Source organism: Alexandromys fortis, unplaced genomic scaffold, assembly GCF_014885135.2.
Source record: "Alexandromys fortis isolate MF-2015 unplaced genomic scaffold, M_Fortis_MF-2015_v1.1 scaffold_186, whole genome shotgun sequence".
NCBI classification, from domain to species: Eukaryota; Metazoa; Chordata; class Mammalia; order Rodentia; family Cricetidae; genus Alexandromys; species Alexandromys fortis.
In genome coordinates this window covers 1,744,481-1,763,958 of record NW_026068067.1, presented here as the reverse complement: position 1 = coordinate 1,763,958, position 19,478 = coordinate 1,744,481, and the positions used below count along the sequence as shown (strand labels likewise).

The following is a 19,478-nucleotide window of genomic DNA, read 5'->3' as shown; positions in this document are numbered from 1 at the left end:
AAATAATGTTAAGCCAGGCGATGGTGGCGCACGCCTTTAATCCCAGCACTCGGGAGGCAGAGGCAAGCGGATCTCTGTGAGTTCGAGACCAGCCTGGTCTACAGAGCTAGTTCCAGGACAGGCTCCAAAGCCACAGAGAAACCCTGTCTCGAAAAACCAAATAATAATAATAATATTGTTAAATAAACCATAAAAAATATTTTAAAAAGTTTTAGGGAGGCAGAGGCCAATGGATCTTTTTGAGTTCCAAGCCAGCCAGGGCTACATCATGAGACTATCTTAAAAAAAAAAAAAAAATAGTTTTTGTTTTGTTTTGTTTTTTTACTATCTAGCCTTTTAGAGAAGTTTGTTCTCTTTGAAAGAAAGTAGTAAAAGGCTCCCCCTAGCTGCTGTGACATGAAGGACAGGAGTGTGGAGGCAATGGGAATAATCCCAAATGCTTGGTCTGTGGTGGTATGGAAGTAGTGAGATGTGTCAGGTTCTGGAAATATTTAAGAGGATAGATCTGAAAACGATAATGGATTAGATTCTGGAGTGAAAGAAAGAAAGTGTCAAGAATAACTTAAAAAATGTTTTTCCCAGCTGGGTGGTAGTCGCGGACACCTTTAATCCAGCACATGGGAGGCAGATAGGTGGATCTCCGAGAGTTCGAGCCTAGTCAGGTCTACAAAGAAAATTCCAGCATAGCCAGGACTATTACACAGAGAACCCCTGTCTCAAAAAAAAAAAAAAAAACCCAAAAGTTTTTCCCATGCACTTTTATTCAACCAGATACTCATTGAGGGTCTAGATGATGGGCATTGCAACAATGACTAAGCCAGCGCTTTTGGTTTCTAGAGACTTAGCAATATGGTGTTGTGATAGCTCGTTGTCTTTTGGTGGCATCACAACTCATTTGGTTGTTTCTTTTTTTAACTTGTTTTTAGTGCTTCAAAATGTCCTTTTTTGTGGATATACCCCAGTATATATTCAGTTCACTTTTGAAGGACATCTTGATCGCTTCTAAATTTTAGTAGTTATGAATAAGACAGCTATAAACTACACCTGGCTTTTAAGTTTTTAATTTCAATGAGGGCCAATTTCTCAGTTCGTTCTTTCTTTTCTTTTCTTTCTGTTTTTTTTTTTTGTTTGTTTGTTTTTGTTTTTTGTTTTTTTTTAGAGACAGGGTTTCTCTGTGGCTTTGGAGCCTGTCCTGGAACTAGCTCTTGTAGACCAGGTTGGCCTTGAGCTCACAGAGATCTGCCTGCCTCTGCCTCTCGAGTGCTGGTATTAAAGGGTTGTGTCACCATCGCCTGACGGAACCCAGTGTCTTATGCATGGTAAATAAGCACCCTGTCACTGAGTATACATTTCCAGTTGTTGAAACTACAGCACTTTGAACTTGACCCTGACTGGTATGACAAAGGAATGAAGAAAGGACAGACACATATACAGAAAAGCTGGGTGGACTATATGCTCTGATGGAGGCACCCTAGCAGCAGCCCCAAAACTCAGTACATTTATTTATATAAATATATATGAGTGTGTGTGTATATATAATACACACACATATATATGCACATATATATATATTAACCAATTGAGGAGGCAGATTTTGCTAATTTCAGTATGTGTCTCTGTAGGGAGGTCTCAGGCTGTAAACATTTAGGAGGAAAAAAAAACCAACTGTGGTTTATACTCTGTACAGATACTGTCAACGTCTGACCTAAACCATGGGAAGATTTTGCTGTTTCTAGGAATCTAAGGCATTGAAGTTCTTGATACGCTATGTTCATATCAACAATGCACATCCACTCAGGACTTCATCCACTCTCTACACCCAGCCCTTGTTTTTTTTAAGGCAGGGTCTTGCTGTACAGCTCAGCTATCCTAGAACTCAAAGTCTTTCCGTGTCAGCCTCCCAAGTGCTAGGAGTATAGGCATGTGCCATCTGCTTATCTGAATCTTTCTGTGCATCGTAGAGTTTTGGATTTGGGGGTTATTTTGTTAAGGCAAAGTCTCAACATGCAACCCTGGCATCCTAGAACTCACAATGCAGACTAGGCTGGTCTTGAACTCAAATCAGCCTACTGTTGAATGGAAAGGGCCCTGCTTTTGGTCCCGGCCGCCCTGAAATTTAGCTTACACCTGAAATAATCACACAGAAACTGTATTCATTTAAACACTGCCTGGCCCATTAGCTCTCTCATTTCTATTAATCTGTGTATCACCATGAGGTTGTGGCTCACCAGCATGAAAGATTCAGCATGTCTGACCTGGTAGCTCCATGGCGGCTCTCTCTGCCCTTCTTCCCAGTATTCAGTTCTACTCCGCCTATCTAAGTGCTGCCCTATCAAAAGGCCAAGGCAGTTTCTCTGTTCAGCCAATGAAAGCAACACATAGACAGAAAAACCTCTTACACCAGCCTACCTCTTCCTCCTCAGGGCTGGGACTAAAGGTATTCACTACCATGCCCGCCCTGAATTTTGGAATTTAGAATTGAGGATGCTCATCCTGTGATATGCCATGCAACTCACCTGTGGAAGTGTGTGATTTAATACTTTTTAATACATTCATAGAGCCATACAATCATTAATCAACTTCGAAACATTTTCATCATTCTAAAAAAGAAACCTCATATCTCCTTGCCTCTTTCCTATCTCCTGTAACTACTAATCTGCTTTCTGTCTCCATACAGTTGTCTATTATGGACATTTCATTTGGATGGAGTCATATGCCATGTGCTCCTTTCTTCACTTGGCATGTCATTTATACTTTTAGCTTTTATCAGAACTTTGGTCCTCCTTGTGGCCAAATGAAATTACATACTATGAATCTGTCATATTTTGTTATCAATAGACAAATAGATGTTTGACTATTATATGTACTAGTGCTATGAACATCCATATAGAAGTTTTTATGGGGATGCAGTATATATCGTCTCCTTTATAGTCAGGTTCCAAATTGCCAGGCCACCCAACAGATTTATTACATTTCTCTCCTTCCATCTTTATCTGGGTTCCTGGGATTGAATTTAGGTCTCTTAGCTTGATTAGTAGTGGCCTTTACCTATGGGGTCATCTCACTGACTCCTTATTAGGCTTGTTTGTCCTTTTGAAAGTCTATCATGTAGTCCAGGCTAGCCTTGAACTTGATACAGAGCTGAAATTGTCCTGAACTGGTGCTGCAGCGTCCACCTCCCAATGCACCACCACACGGTTTGCAACAGAAGGATATGTGTAGGCTGTGCAAGTGTTACACTGTTTTACAGAAGGTGTGTATTATATGAGTGTCCACAGATTTAGGTACCTTAATGAGTACTAGAAGAAAGGTACTTATATTTAGTAGGAACTGTTGGGCCAGAGAAGTGGCATACTCAGGTTCCTGTTATAAAGAGATGATGGTTGGATGTGGTACACAACTTTAATCCCAGCACTCCGAGGCAGAGGTAGGCAGATAGTGAGACTGCCTCAAAACAGACAACAAACAAACAAGAAAAAAATGCCATGCCTGACTACTAAGTGGAGAATGGTTTGAAGGAAGTGTGAGTGGATGTGGATCAGGTTGGGGGTTCTGTCTGGGGTGCCATTTAGCAGGGGAGGTTGGGGGAAAGCCCTTAGGGAATAGGCAGGAGGAAGTATATTGGAACTGGCTCCTACTGGCTTGCAAGAGCTGATTCTATATATCCCTTCCCAAGTTGGCAAGTTTATATTGGAAGCTTGATATTTGCTATTGTGGGAATATTTGCACAGTGGCATTTGGCAAACTTCAAATCAGGGTTTTCCCCCATTCCTCAGAGAGCCAGTAGTACTCAGTGCTCACCAGGACATCCCTCTGCTTGGCATGGGTTCCCACAGGTGCTAGCTTCTAGAACAGAGGCAAGAACTTAAATTCTATTTTACATCCCCCCCGCTTTTTTTATTTTTTGAGGTGTGTGGGAGAGCAGGGGACATTTTCATGATTATGTACAGCCAAGGTCAGAAATCAAAACTGGGATCTCTGAGCTGGAACTCAAAGTGGTGTGATATCAGGGACTGCTAGGGTGCTGTGGGAGAGGCTGCTGTGATGGCAGTTGTGGACTGAATGAGCTCACTTGAGGCCAGAGCCAGAGGACCCAGACAAAGACAGCGCTCCCTTTTCTCCCCTGTTTCTCAATGAGAAGGCAGACCACAGGGTGGAATTCGTGCTATTAGTCAGAAACTAGAAAACAAGCAGATATGAATGAATCATTTATTTGATAAATGTACTGCAAATAGCACACTTAGACCAGAATCTCTGAGGTGAAGAGGCACAAGCAAAGAAAGCGTTTACAAACTTGAAGGACTTCTACAGGAGCCAAAAACCAGATGGATGAAAATCATCACAGGGACCAGTTAATGGACTCAGCAGCCAACACGCAGCAACATGATTGAAATATTAACACGTTTCTGGAGGGGAGGTAGGTGAGGAACTGGCTCATCAGCTTCCACTCAAACCTTCCCCCTTCCTGGCAGGACGTCAGCAAAACATCACTTTTCCTGAGTGCCAGATTCTGTGGATCCCTCTCCTGGGACTGTCCCCCAAGATGGTCACAAGTGGCTGGTGGCTTATTTATTTGTGTTATCTGTGAGAGGCCATGGAAAGAAGGCCCTATCAGTGGGTAGCTCTGGCTCATACGCCTGCCAATCATAGATTTACCTGGAGCGAACAGATGGTCTCTTTGCTGAGACCCGTTTCCTGGGCCCCCTGCCAGCTTGGGAACTCTTCTAATTCTTGGAACTGGTTAGGGTCTCCTTAGAAGGACAGACATAATAGATGGGTGCATCGATACGCTTAAAGGCCCCCCGTCCTAGGCTCCACGCAGGCCAGCAAGCCCCATAACTGTATTGGGCTCTTTTCCATCCCTGGCCTCAGTCCAGGGTTCTGCCACAGAAGTCAGCCCAGGAACTGAGGAAGCCTACAGAGAGGACACCACACATTTTGTTTATTAAAGCTAATTGGTGAGTACAGACCCAGGGAAGCCAATGATTCATTAGCATCTTGATTAATATGCAGCTGCTGAGTATTAAGAAAATGAAATGGAAAAGCTGAAATCCATAAAAGATGGGTTTGGAAAAATAAAAATATGCTCTCAGTAGACATCTGATGCAGGCATTTGTCCCACCACAAAATCTGAATTAGTTTAATTCAAGTGATTTTTCACCTCAATTCTTGAGTATTGTAGTAGAGCATCTTGCAGCCATTAGGAGTTCAGTCAGGTTGCAGAGAATTACACAAAAAGAAACACCTCGCAAGATGAGTCTAATTTTGAAATCCTGATTTAGTCTAGAAGAGGATGAGTCAAGGGAAGCTGGGTGTAAGAAGGCACGAGAGCAGGGATCTTAGAGTAGCTCTGTCAGAACACCCAGGAATTCAGCACATAGTGAAGTCTTTGAAGTGCTGAAAAGCACAGAAGAGAATTGTCGTTCAGGCTGAGCCAGGAAAGAGCAAAAGTTCAAAGCCAGAATCCAAGTTCTGCCTGTTTGGGTGAATCCCTGTCTCAAAATATCTGCCCAGCATGTGCAAGTCCGTAAGTTCAGTTTCTGATACTGGGGATGGAGATGGGGAGTCCGAAAGGTCAACAGGCAGGATATCATCTTTGCCACTTAGTTTTGTATATGCACATTTAAGACAGATTCTGATGTTCCAGGAGACTGGTGGGAAGTATGAGAAAGTAAGATAAACAAACATAGGATGGTAGTGTCCCTGAGGGCTAGTGTTTCCAGGGCCATTCTTGTCTCTAGTTTGCTTTCTATTGTTGTGATAAAACACCATCACCAAAAGCAAATTGGGGAGGAAAGGATTTGTGTCAATTATACATTCTAATCACAATCCATCATTGAGGAAAGCCAAACCAAGAATTCAAGCAGGGAAGGAACTAAAGCAGAGGCATGGGAAACACTGCTTACTGGCTTGTTCTCCATGGTTTGCTCAGCCTACTTTTTTCTTTTTCTATTTTTCTTTTTTTTTTCTTTTTCTCCCCCCTTGATACAGGATTTCTCTGTGTAGCCTTGGCTGTCCTGGAACTCACTCTGTAGACCAGGCTGGCCTCGAACTCACAGAGATCTGCCTGCCTCTGCCTCCAGAATGCGTGCACAACCACCACCCAGTTTAGCCTACTTTCTTATACAAGCCAGGACCAAATTATGGATCACCCCACATCAATCATTAATCAGGAAAATGCCCACACAGACTTGTCTACAGGCCTATCTAATGGAAGCATTTTCTCAATTGAGGTTCCCTCTTCTTAGATGACCCCAGTCTGTGTCAAGTTGACAAAAACAAAAACTGGAATATGGAAAAAGAGAAAGCATTTGCTTGTAGAGAGACAGTAGTTTTTTTGGGAGGGTATACCAGGTAAGAGGAGCTGTGGTCAACAGTAAGCTTTGAGGGCATAGTCCCTGTCTGAAGCTATACTGGAGGGAAACAGCTGGGGAAGCCAAGACTGTTCCCAGGCCTAGGCTCATGCAAGGAGAGTATAGCTGTCCTTCGAAAACATCCAAGCCACACAAGGATTTGAGTGAATCTCCACCCTGCTCAGACTTGGAAAGATGACTGGTTGAAGCCTCAGAGGTCAGAGACTCCTTTGTACATATGTTCCACCCCAAAAGTCATTTTCTAGAAATGTTCAGGGACTGGCCTCCTAGTTCCCATGCTTTCTGTAACTGACTTCACTGTAAGTAGTGTTTCTGCCTTTCTAGAGCAGTCCTATAGTAAACACATTGGAAGACAATAAACCTGAGTCTCTGTATGGAGGTGGGATAATAGGTCAGTGGGTGTTCTGTTGTTTTTTAACCCAATCCTGTGGCTGCCCCTTAAGCAGTTGCTATCCTAATCAGCAATTGCAATTCAGCAGCTGTAGTTCGGCCACAAGGGTCGCAGTGGGCGGGAATTCTGTTCCCTCTTACACTGGGCTCTCTCAAAGGGAAACTTTATCTACATCTCTATTCCTCTGTAGAACTCAGGATTCAAAGGTTGAGGTGAAATCCTGCTAGCTCAGAGAGGCTGAACTACAAGTAGCTCACCTTAGTTGCATCTCCTGAAAAACCCACAAGCCTGGCGGTGGTGGTGCAGGCCTTTAATCCCAGCACTCGGGAGGCAGAGGCAGGCGGATCTCTGTGAGTTCGAGGCCAGCCTGGTCTGCAAAGGGAGTTCCAGGACAGGCTCCATAGCTACAGAGAAACCCTGTCTCGAAAAACCAAAAAAAAAAAAAACCCACGAGACCTGCTCAGGCCCCACTTAAGAACACTTGCTATATACCTGGTTTCCTCTCTACCCCTTCCTGTCAGCTAGTTACTGACTTAGCCTCCTGACCACACGTTAATTTTATTTAATCAAACAAATGGAACATGTTTTTGCATGATAAAAGCAGTAGGAAGAAATGTAACATGCCTTAAAAATAATATTCCACAATAGTGCCCTTTATTCAATTCAACAGAGAGTGAAGTTATGCATAGTGACTTATGTCTGTAATCCCAGCACTGGAAAGGTTGAGGCAGGTGTGTTGCCTTGAGTTTGAAACCAGCGTGGGCTAAAGAATGAAGTACTGCCTGGAAACCAACAACAAAATGGGCTGTGGACAACTGCATGCTAGAGTACAGAGGCAACGAGTGCACAGTCCTCTGAGGTTCTGATCATACGTGACAAGCACAGTAGTGTAGAGCCACAGAGGGTATACATGGTGGCAGGCAGGCATGTTGCCTGTAGCAGCAACTGAGAGTTCACATCTCAGTCCACAAACAGGAAGCAGAGAGGGCATACTGGGAATGGTGCTGGTCTTTGGAACCCTCAAACTCCAATGACACACCTCCAAGGCCATGTCTCCTAGTCCTCCCCAAACAGTTTCACCAACTAGTCAGCATATAAGCAACCCCCAGGGGGTTGGTTCTTATGGAAACTACCATAGTGCTCACTTCATAGAAGCCAGTGGTGTATACATACAGACATGAACAGTGGCTTTGCGCTGCACAGATTGTGTTCTGGAACTGCAGGCAGGTTAGACTTACACTCTAGTTCATCTAGGTTATTCAAGGGTTGGAGGCTGCCCCATGTCTCAAGGTCCAAATGAAAGGGAAAGTGTTGGGTGTCACCCACAAAGGCAGCAGTCCACACCTTCCTCACTCATACCATACAGCTTCATTAGATCACGTTCTCCCTGGCCCCATGAGCGTGTGTGTGTGTGGTACTCAATTGTGATAAGCACATATTCTACCACTGAGCTCCAACTCAGGTCAGCCACGTTTAGAAGAACATGATGCTACTTTCAGTGCTTTCCGAAGTCAGAGTTTAACCCTTATATCTCCACTCCAGTGCCAACTACCAGCTGACAGGACCCTTCTCCTCCCTGGAGTCTAGCATTGCAATCCTGAAGAAGAAAGCCCAGGAGCTGATTGAAAACATCAATGAGAGCAGGCAGAAGGACCATGCACTCATGACCAACTTCAGGGACAACCTCAAGAAGAAGGTGACAGAATCTCTCAAAGGGAAGGAGGAACCTATGGTCTGACATCTGTTGGGTTCCAGGGACCCTGCAAGATGCTCTGCACACAGTTTTCATTTTATTCTAGAACACTCAATAGATTGGGCCCATATCATAAATGAGAAAACTAAGGCTCAGAAATGAATGATTTTGGATGAGTGTGTTGTTTAGTGGTAGAGCATTTTTCTAACCTGAAAACAGCTATTGGTTTGATACCTATTTACACACACACACACATTTTTTTTTTTTTTCGTTTTCAAGACAGGGTATAACAGTCCTGACTGACCTCGAACTCACTGAGATTTGCCTGCCTCTGACTTGGATTAAAAGTGTACACCACTGGGGCTGGAGAGATGGCTCAGAGGTTAAGAGCACTGTTCTTCCAGAGGTCCTGAGTTCAATTCCCAGCAACCACATGGTGGCTCACAACCATCTGCGATGAGATCTGGCGCCCTCTTCTGGCCTGCAAGTATACAAAGTGTACACCACTGCCGCCCGGCCACATAAGCAATTTCTAAAGTGGGAAAACCAGGTATGGTAGCTCTGCCTTTAATCCCAGTACTTAGGAAGTGAGGCGGGCAAATCTCTGTGCATTCAAGACCAGCGTGGTCTACATAGTGAGTTTCTCTTTTTTTAAAATTTTTTTTCTTTCCTTCCTTCCCTCCCTTCCTCTCCTTCCTTCCAAGTTTTTCGAGACAGGGGTTCACTGTATAGCCTTAGCTGTTCTGGAACTCACTCTGCAGACCAGACTGGCCTCGAACTCAGAGATCTGCCTGCCTCTGCCTCCTAAGTGCTGGAATTAAAGGTGTGTGCCATCCACTGACCAGCATACATAATGAGTTTCATGCCCACTGTGCTACATAGTAAGAGTCTGCCTCAAAAAAATTAAACAACAACAACAAAAAATTGGGGCTCAAAATGGCTCAGCAGTTAAGACCACTTACTGCTCTTCCAGAGGACTGAGTTTGACTACTAGCATCCATGTCAGGTAACAACTGCCTGTAACTCCAGTTCCAGTAGATCAGATGTCCTCTTTTGACCTCCAGTCACTAGGCATGCATATTACAGACAAGCAGGCAAATACCCATATCTTTAAAAATAAAATGGTAAATGACGTAAGGGAACCAGACTCAGGAACCTAGATCTATCCACCTCAATTAGAGTCTTAAGCATGCTAGATGAGTATTCTAATACTGGGCCTTTTTATTTTGAAGCAGGGTGTCACCCTGTTGGCCTTGAACTTGTCGTGCTCCTGCCTTGGCTTTCTAAGTAGCTAGGATTACAGACCTGTTCCAGCAGGCCTGGTTGTAGCTTGCGCTATCTTACCCTTGGTCTGGGATGAGATAGTTGGTTCTACAGCACACATGGCACTCATCCCTTGAGCTATGCTTGCTGGAATGAGGTATCAATGGCTGTTGATAATGCTGATGCTGCTTGAGAATGCACAGCCAGCTGACCATGAACTGCACTGGTCCTGGGCTCTCAGTCACACCTTTTCTAATTTAAATACAGTTAGTCTTCTCTTAGTATCAGAAAGAGGATTGGTTCCAGAACTCCATGGATACTAGTCTTCACAGATGGTGTTCAGGTCTCTCATTCAAATGAGGTAGTGTTTGCATAGAACCAATACATGTCTTTCTGTACATTTTATTTTGGGGTTTTGAGGCAGGATCTTGCTATGTAACTCTAGATGACCTGGAACTCGATGTATAGCCCCAGGAGACCCTCCCTCCTGCCTACACCCAAGGGCTGGGATAACAGATTTGTACCACTACACCTGATTTCCTACAGATTTAACTTTTCTTCTTGATTTTTTTTAAAAAAAAGTTTATTTTTTTTAAATTTTGTAATGTGTACAATGTTGTGCCTGCATGTATGTCTACAGATCTCATTACGGATGGTTGTGAGCCACCATGTGGTTGCTGGGAATTGAACTCAGGACCTCTGGAAGAACAGCCAGTGCTCTTAATCTCTGAGCCATCTCTCCAGCCCACCTGTTGATTTTTTTTTGAGAGTGCACGCCTTTATTTATTTTTTTTAATTTATTTATTTACTTATTATGTATACAATATTCTGCCTGTGTGTATGTCTGCAGGTCAGAAGAGGAGACCTCATTACAGATGGTTGTGAGCCACCATGTAGTTGCTGGGAATTGAACTCAGGACCTTTGGAAGAGCAGGCAATGCTCTTAACCGCTGAGCCATCTCTCCAGCCCCCACCTGTTGATTTTTAATCATTCCTAAATTTAAGATGACGAACCAACTGAACACACATTTATATCTTGTTTTAATAAATAAAAAGCTAGGGCTGGAGAGATGGCTTAGTGGTTAAGAGTTCTGCCTGCTCTTCCAAAGGTCCTGAGTTCAATTCCCAACAACCACATGGTGGCTCACAACCATCCGTAATGAGATTTGGTGCCCTCTTCTGGCCTGCAGGGATACATGCAGGCAGAGCACTGTATACATATGAATAAAATTTTTTAAAAAAAAGTTAAAAAAAAAAAAAAAGAAGCTAGGCATATGGCATATCCTTATAATTCCCAGCACTTGAGAGGTAGAAGCACTAGGGTCCATTCAGAACCAGCCTCAGCTGCATAGCAAGTTCAAGGCCAATCCTGACTATGTGAGACTGACGATCTGAAACAAAAGAACTTCGACTAGTGGTGTGCACCTGTGTGCCTGTAATCCCAGCACTAAGGAGTGTGAGACAGGAAGGCCAATGAGTTCAAGCAAGACCAGCCTGGGTACAGGCAGGGCCATGTCTCTAAAGAAATAACGCATAAGCAAAATTTTGCCTAGAGTGAGTACAATTCTTTGTTACTCTCTAAAAGGTCTCGGATCTGACAGAGAAATTGGAGGAGAGGATGTACCAGGTGTACACCAACCACAGCAAGATCATTCAGGAAAGACTCCAAGAATTCACTCAGAAGATGACAAAGATCAGCCTTCTAGAAATGGAGCTCAAACAAGTCTGCCAAACTGTGGAAACTGTATACAAGGACCTATGTGTCCAGTCTGAGGTAAGAATTCAGAGGTACCCTGTGAGGAAAGAGACCTGGAATGACTCAGCTGAGAGTACATATGAACAGCAACCAGACCTTTTCCTTTTTCCCTGCATTGCTGGGAATGACATCTGGGGCACATGGATTTGCACGTGCCAGACAAGTGCTCCGTCACCGATAGCCACCCTAACTCTAGGAAACAGGACTGTTACTAAGCCCTATACTGCCAGTCCTAGCCCACAGGGTTTACAGTCCCTCCAAAAGCCCTTGGTGCTCTGTCACCTTCTGGGGATCCCAAGTCACATAGTCTGAACTGAGAAATCACTGTTATCCATGTTATTGTGTAATTAGTTAGCTGTATCATGAAAGAAGTACAAAGTGCCCCTACCAGTCAGAGAGACTGTCTAGCTCAGAGTCTATGAGCTATTCCAGAAAGACAACCCCAGGCATGCTCATTCCTCCTATGTGAAGCTCCCCAAACTACCTCTCTGTGGTTACCAGTAAACCCAGACCAACCCCAATGAGTGAGGCACAGGCTCTTTATTTTCCTCTTATCTGCTCGGTGTTGAACACAGAAGGTACTGCCCCTGGGATGGAGGCAGGAAGGAAGGCACATTGTAAACTCCAGAGCACCTTCTCACAAGATCTGCTCCGCTTCACTTACTGGCTTCTTTGTCTTTCTCTCCTCCCCCAGTTAGAAGAAGGAAAACAAGGTAGATGGAATCTGATCTCATTTTTAAAAGGCTACAGAGAATTGTTTCTTCTTTTTGTAGAACATATCTGAACATCTCTCAGAATGAAATTTCCATAGTCTCAAACCAGTGTCTCACTTTCCACCATAAAAGCTGGGTCCGTCCACCACTTCTTGAGCAGACTCAGAGCAGTGTGTGGTGCTGCCAGGATCTAGCCAAGCGTTTCTCCGTTGAAGTGTGTTCACTTGCCAACTGTGAATGCCTGAATCCCAGTAATTGCTCTCCCAAGGATCAGAGCGTGAATGTCATGTGTACCTGTGTGAGATGAATGTTAGAACTTGTTTGTAATCTTCAGCTCATAAATGACCTTTAAAGTCACATCTCATGCTGCCCTAGGTCCCCACTTTAGAAGAGCAGATGGTGAATGCTGACTGCTATAAGAAGCTCCCGTCCTAATGACAGCCATCAAGAGAAGACACAGAGCCCACTGAGCCATATTGAGTTTTTGGGGTTTTTTTTTTGTTTTTACAGTTCTGTACACACCTACAGTTGACTAAATGTTTAAATGTTTGATTTCTACCCTGGCCTACTTTTTTCCAGAATTGGGAAAACTGATCATCTGTGCAAAAACATGGATGGTCCTTTGCTCCACCCCATCTTTAGGGACAGCAGCGGAAACCAATAGTTCCATTTTTACACAGTTAAATGATCCCATTTACTTTCAGAAGGCCAAGTTTGACCCATCTCAAATCATGCTTGCATTGTAGGATCTCACCCACTTCTCCCTCTCACTGTTGCTGGAATGTTTCATCCAGTAGCCTCAGATAAACACTGAAGACTGCGACTTTCCCTTGGTTCAAACCCTCAGTTATTGAGGCGTGAAAATATTCCATACATTCTGCTTTTTCTGTCTAGAAGCCTCTCTGCCCATGAAGCTATTGTCCCATTGTGCATGGATCACACTGGATATTCCTTCCTCACGACACATCTGGAGGCCAGTGGGCAGCCTCAGGTCTTGGGCCTTACTTGAGACGGGCTTGTTGTTGTTCACTATGTGTACCCAGGCTGACTGGTCTGAGAACTTCCAGGGATTTGTGCCTCAGTTTCCCATTTTACCTAAGAGCATGGGTTACAGACACATGCTACTGTGCTGGCTTTATAAGGGCTCTGGATTGAAACTCAGGTTCTTATGTTTTTATGACAACATTCTTACAGCCCTTCTTCCCCTGTCCCCAGTATCATTTTTCAATCTTTTTCCATGTTTGTCCTAAGCCATGTGTACAAGACTCCCATAGTCTACAAACAACTTTTTCTCTGAACAAAGTTGTGATACAGTGTGCTGCTCTCTTCCTCACACACACCACCAGGAACCATGCCTATCTCTTGGCACTTTGGTTCTAGGACCGTGTCTCCTTCCATGCCCTGTGCCACGATGAGAACAAGGGCCAGGAGCATCTCCGGTGCTCACGGACCTCTGAAGTCATGCAGTCGCTCCCACAACATCTGTGGAGTAACTCTGGGTAAGGAATAGGAGGAGCTAGAGGATGGAGCTGTGCTATTCTGGCTCCGTACTGCTGTCTCCCTCCCCAGGCCACTGTGACACCCTCTTCCCCAAGCCCAGGGTCCAGCTCTGACCTTCGTAAGTGTTCACGGCCTCCAGATTCATTGCATGCCGGATCACATGGTACTCATCAGAAATCCCATTTCCTCCCAGGATGTCTCGTGCCTGGCGGGCAATGTCCAGGGCTTTCCCACAGTTATTTCTCTTCAGCAGGGAGACCATTTCTGGGGTAGCCCTGGGAGTGGCACATACGTTATAAACATTGGGTCTCATGCACTGGTCACACCCAACAGATGGAGCACATGTCCAACTGGCAAGGCTGTCCCTGATCTAACCCATCTAAACCAAGAAAGAAGCTTGTGTCCCTGGGACCATCAGCTGGGAAGGACCGCAGAAAGGGCCCAGGATTCAGTCATAGAGTATAATCCCTACTTGTCCTGATCCTTTAAACGGCCAAGCTGCAAACAAGCGTGGAGGCCCAGTGTGATCTCGGTGAGCATGTCTGCCAGCTTCTTCTGAATCAGCTGGTTCCTAGCCAAGGGGACGCCAAACTGGATCCTAGAACAGACAAGGTCAAATGAGGGCCTGTATAGTTCAAGAGGCTCCCCAATTTATGATGACCCTGCTATTGGCTCAATATTTTAACTGCTCGGGATGTCCTGAGCCAGCTCAGAACAGAGAACTTAAACCTGGGTGCTGGGGAAGTCACTGTTGGGGAACAAGGTGAACTCCAAGACCCTCCACACCCCTCAGGTGTTATAGCGCCTCCACACACCTGTCCAGGGCGTATTGCCGGGCTGTGTGCAAACAGAACTCAGCAGCTCCCAACACACCCCACGTGATGCCATATCGGGCAGTGTTCAGGCAGCCAAAAGGACCCTATACGATCAACAAGAGGTCTCAGTTAGCTGAAGGTCTGGGAAGAACCAACTGTGAAAGAAAATCCATCTTCCAAATGTCCCAAACAAGGGAATCTGCATTTAAATCACATAGGGTGTGTACATCAAAACTGGGGTGCAGCAAGCCTTGTTCAGTGCCTTTCCATTCTGTGTGCACGTAGTCCTGTACAGCACGGGGCCTGACCTCAGTGCTCAGTATGCATAAAGCTGGCAGGAGACAGGAAGCTGCTCAGACAAGCGGTGTAGAAAGTGGCCCAGGGCCCATATATATCTTGGGCAGAGCCAATGAGTAAGGTGGTAACCCAAGAGGTACAGTTAGCACATCCATGAACAGGGAACACCACAAACTCTGCGATGCTCCATTTGCACAAGGACCATTATATTTGCTCTCCACTTGAAAAGGTGAGAAAGCGGGCTGGAGAGATGGCTCAGTGGTTAAGAGCATTACCTGCTCTTCCAAAGGACCCGAGTTCGATTCCCAGCAACCACATGGTGGCTCACAACCATCTGTAAAGAGGTCTGGCACCCTCTTCTGGCCTTCAGGGACACACTCAGACAGAAAATTGTATACATAATAAAAAAAAAAAAAGGTGACAAAGCAGGTAACCCCCACCAGTACCCAAGGTGTCTACCACATACCGCCAGGCTGGACACATTAGGGAGCACATTCTCCTTGGGCACCTCCACGTTCTCCATGATGATCATACCAGTAGACGAGGCTCGTAAGGAGAACTTTCCCTCAATCCTAGGGGCTGAGAGGCCCCGCATTCCCTTCTCCAGCAGAAAGCCCCGGATACAGTTATCCTCACACCGAGCCCATACTACGAACAGGTCAGCCACTGGTGAGTTGGTGATCCTGGGGACCAGAAAGTTATAGAGGGATCTGGCTGCTATCCCCACACTGTGTCACCCACTACCACCTGGGGCCCTCACCAGGTCTTGGTCCCATTGAGAGTGTAGCTCTGGTTTGATGGATTGTGGCGAGCTCTGGTCTCCATGCCACCTGGGTCACTCCCATGGTTGGGCTCTGTAAGCCCAAAGCAGCCCAGAAGTTCACCCTTGGCTGCAAGCACAAGACAGGGTCATAAGGCTACCAGGCCTCATTCATCTGATAAATTACCTTCACCACTGAGCCAGGCCTATAACTGAGGCAGATACTCCCTGCCATCATTGCACTCTGAGCTGATGAGTGGTCCAGGCCATAATCACACTGTCATAATGTGAGAGAGGCAAGGAAGGAAGGGCTTGGCAAGAGGGTCTTGAAGGGCACTAAGGTTTAGTGGAAGAAGGAAGTTTTTCTTGTTTCTTCGTTTTGTTTTTGAGAAGAAGGTCTCACCATGTAGCCCTGGCTGTCCTGGAACTGTGTAGACCTAGCTGTCCTAGAACAGAGATCCATCTGCCTCTGAAGTGCTAGGATTAGAGGTCTGTGTCACCACACACAGCCCGAGGAAGGGTATGAGGAAGAGTAATCACCGAGGTAACGGTTATTTGGAGAATCCCTAGTAGCTGAGCAGTCAAGAGTGGCCAGAGGGATGCGCTTGGTCATGCATGCCTTTAATCCTAGCTCTTCTCTCTCCCTCAGGAGACTAAGGAAAGTAGACCTCTTAGTTTGAGGCCAGCCTGGTCTACAAAGCTTCAGGCTAAACAGGGTTACACAGTGAGACCCTATGTACAAATAAAATCGGAGGGACCAGAGAAGTAGAGGAAAGGACTTGGGCTTGCTCACAGGCTGCACAGACCTGGCTAGCAGTTAAGACTTTCAACTTTGGACTGGAATGAGGAGACCAGAGAACAACTTCAAGGGGAGATGATGATGGCCACGGGTGAAGTCAAAGGGGCGGTGAGGAGGAGAAGGCTGACAAAGACGGCATGGGATAAGGAAACTGAGCCCTCAGGCCTGGCAAGGGCACAGGTGGTCTGAAGGAAAGAAGCCAGGCTGTGGGGACACTGGGATCTGCATTCCAGACCAGGCTGACCTCCCTCCACCAGGCAGCAGCTGCTTACCCAGCCGGGGCAGATACTTCTGCCGCTGCTCCTCGCTCCCGTAGGTATAGATGGGGTGCATGACGAGGGAGGACTGAACACTCATCATTGACCTGTAGCCGCTGTCCACCCTCTCCAGCTCTCGGGTCAGGAGCCCATAGGCCACCGATGATACTCCAGCACAGCCATACCCTGGTGTGGAAGAGGATCAGGTAGATCAAAGATGACCAAAGTTCAGCCCAGCTGGGACCAGGCAGGGGGTCGGGGTGGAATGTTGGGAGTATGGACTGCAGAGTATACACAGAATTGCCCTTACCTTTGATGGTGGGTCCCAGCACGCCCAGCTCCCCCATCTCATACACGATATCCCGGTGAAAAACTGCAGAGATGGGTGCGAGAGTCAAGTCCCTTCTCAGCTTGATGGAGTCCCTGACTCCAGGGACAGAGCTAGCTAGCGTGTGTGCACTACAGCAGGTAGTGTGTGGTTGAGGAGCCCAGGGTGCCCACCCTCCACCAGGGCACCTTCATTCCGATTGGCCAGCAGAATTCGAGGCATAAGTCGCTCCTGGCAGTAGTTGCGGAACGTGTCCCTGATGAGTTTCTCATCGGCGGTCAGCTGTTCCTCCAGCACCAGTGGGTCCCTCCAGTCAAACCCAGGACGAGAGGCTGGGTAGGGCATGGGGTTCGAGTCAGCCAGACCCCTGCTATCTCTTCCAGATTTCTTATTTACTTCTAATTTTTTCCGAGATAGGATTTCTAAAACTGTGTAGCCCTGGCTGTCCTGGAACGCATTCTTTAGACCAGGCTGGCCTAGAGCTCACAAAGATTCACCTGCCATTGCTTCTCCAGTGCTGGGATTAAAGGCCTGCGTCATGGGTCACCACGGCCCCGCCCTCTTCCAGATTTGTAAACTGCACCCATTCTCCCTATCTCGCTCCAGGTGAATGCTGGTTTCAAAACAGTCTGATAAACATAACCCTTCTCTAGCCCAGTAGCGCTTCTGACCCTGGGCACAACCCAGCCTCCCTTCCCTTGCAATCACAGAGCCCACCAAAGGTCAAGGCAACAGCTGGATAGGGGTTAGTGGGAAAGGAGGTTCTTTTTTCTTTTCTTTTTTTTAAAGATTTACTTATGTATACAGGTCTGCATGTGTGCGTGCAGGCCATAAGAGGACGCCAGATCTCATTACAGATGGTTGTGAGCCACCATGAATTGAACTCAGGACCTCTGGAAGGACTTAGAGCACACTAAGTCGGTGCTCTTAACCTCTGAGCCATCTCTCCAGCCCCGAAAGGAGGTTCTTACATTTGGCCGATGGGCTCTGTGTCTTCACTGCAAACAAAGGGCGAGAAAAATCACACTGAGAAAGTGTCCTTGTGTCTCCCCGCCAACCCCATCCCAGGTCCCCGCACTGACCAGTGTGTGCCGCTGAGCTCGACGTACGCGGGACACGTGGGAAGTGCAGGCCGGACCTGCGACTCAGTAGCCGCGCGGTGACTGAGACTCCTCTCAAAGCCATGTAGCCGGCGAGTGCGCAGCGACCGCTACCTGGAAAAGCCGGGCGTCAGAGGAGCTCAGCCTTCTCCAACCCCGCACCCTTCTTACCTGATTCAACCCGACTGTGCTCCGGACCTGCACGCTTGACCTCGGCCTAAAGGTTGCTCATTGGTTCCTCCCAGAACACCACCCCCCTCCGTGGCTCTGCCTTTTAAATGGGACAGGGCTTCAGCCGCTTTGCAGGCTGGCTCTTCTCGGCGCAGGAAGGTTGTCCCCTTTAAGAATCCGAACCTGAAAGGGGCGGAAAACGAGTGTACAAACCTAATTGGCTAACTGTATTCCTGCTCCGCCCACCCAGGTTATCCAGTTGCTAAGGGCCTGAGGGGTGGGATCCCAAAGTTCAATAAGGAAGCCTGGGGTTTGAACCTTGGAAAATCCGCAAACGGTGTGCGGTGGAGAGAAAAGTGGGCCGCTAGTGGATGATCCCAGCGCAACCTGCCTGCCTGTCTATCCCGGAGAGAGAGAGAGAGAGAGAGAGAGAGAGAGTGTGTGTGTGTGTGTGTGTGTGTGTGTGTGTGTGTGTGTGACCTCACTCGTGTGCAAGTTTTAATTACATTTATCTATTCATTGTGTGTGTGTCTGTGTGCGTGCGTGAGAGAGTCTAGTGAGAGAGTCTAGTGAGAGAGTTGCCCAGTGAAGGAGAGAGAGAAAACTCAGAATTGCAAAGAGGGAGGGAGGAAGGGAGGGAGGGAGGGAATTACTTACCTAGTGCCTAGAGTGTGCCACAGCCCCCCATGTGGAGGAGGGTGAAGGACAACAGGACAACATAGAGCTGGTTCTCTCCTTGCACTGTGTGCCCTGGAGATCTTCATGTCTTTAAGCTTGGTGACAAGCACCTGTACAGTAAAACAACCTCTCAGACAGGCCCCTTTGACATGGAGCCTCTGTTATAGGTCTAGGCTTTTTATTTAGGTACTGTTGTCCAAGAGCACTCCCAAGATGTAGCCCCTAGCCACATCAACCCAAGGCTTCTAAATGCAAAACCACAAGATTTTTTTTCAGAAATCTTTTTTTATTAATTTATTTATTATGTATACAATATTCTGTCTGTGTGTATGCCTGTAGGTCAGAAGAGGGCACCAGACCACATTACAGATGGTTGTGAGCCACCATGTGGTTGCCAGGAATTGAACTCAGGACCTTTGGAAGAGCAGGTAATGCCCTTAACGGCTGAGCCATCTCTCCAGCCCCCACAAAATTTTTTTTAAAGAAGTTCTTTTTTTAAAGATTTATTGATTTATGTGTTATGTATATAACATTTTGCCTACATGTATGCCTGCACACCAGAAGAGGGCACCAGATCTCATTA

The 19,478-nt window shown here is 46.4% G+C and overlaps 2 protein-coding genes across 4 annotated transcripts in view; one reads left to right on the top strand and one right to left on the bottom strand.

Annotated features, from left to right (window-relative positions):
• The window catches only part of Syce2 (synaptonemal complex central element protein 2), a 15,774-nt gene extending 3,026 nt beyond the window's left edge, over positions 1 to 12,748 (top strand). The window contains exons 3-5 of one of the 2 annotated variants that reach the window (XR_007588492.1): positions 8,308 to 8,461; positions 8,742 to 9,008; positions 11,307 to 11,440. Coding sequence is in view for 1 of the 2 variants with exons in the window: in XM_050120782.1 (XP_049976739.1) it covers positions 8,308 to 8,461; positions 11,307 to 11,495; positions 12,566 to 12,625 (403 nt within the window). In the remaining variant the exon portion in view is untranslated. Of the gene's footprint in view, positions 1 to 8,307; positions 8,462 to 8,741; positions 9,009 to 11,306; positions 11,496 to 12,565 lie in introns of those variants that run through there. The other variant, XM_050120782.1, reaches the window with a different exon arrangement.
• On the bottom strand, positions 12,003 to 18,248 carry Gcdh (glutaryl-CoA dehydrogenase). 2 transcript variants are annotated; one of them, XM_050120779.1, is made up of 11 exons: positions 18,029 to 18,246; positions 17,918 to 17,944; positions 17,135 to 17,278; positions 16,929 to 16,991; positions 16,634 to 16,804; positions 15,563 to 15,692; positions 15,269 to 15,485; positions 14,506 to 14,609; positions 14,163 to 14,288; positions 13,805 to 13,965; positions 12,003 to 12,484 (listed from the first exon to the last, which is right to left on the bottom strand). In XM_050120779.1, the coding sequence occupies exons 1-11, from the start codon at positions 18,129 to 18,131 to the stop codon at positions 12,411 to 12,413; spliced, it is 1,320 nt and encodes a 439-aa protein (XP_049976736.1). In that variant the 5' UTR covers positions 18,132 to 18,246; the 3' UTR covers positions 12,003 to 12,410. The 2 variants fall into 2 exon arrangements, with proteins under 2 accessions (XP_049976736.1, XP_049976738.1); XM_050120781.1 differs by lacking the exon at positions 14,163 to 14,288 and having other exon boundaries at positions 18,029 to 18,248.
• Positions 18,249 to 19,478: the final 1,230 nt, after the last annotated feature.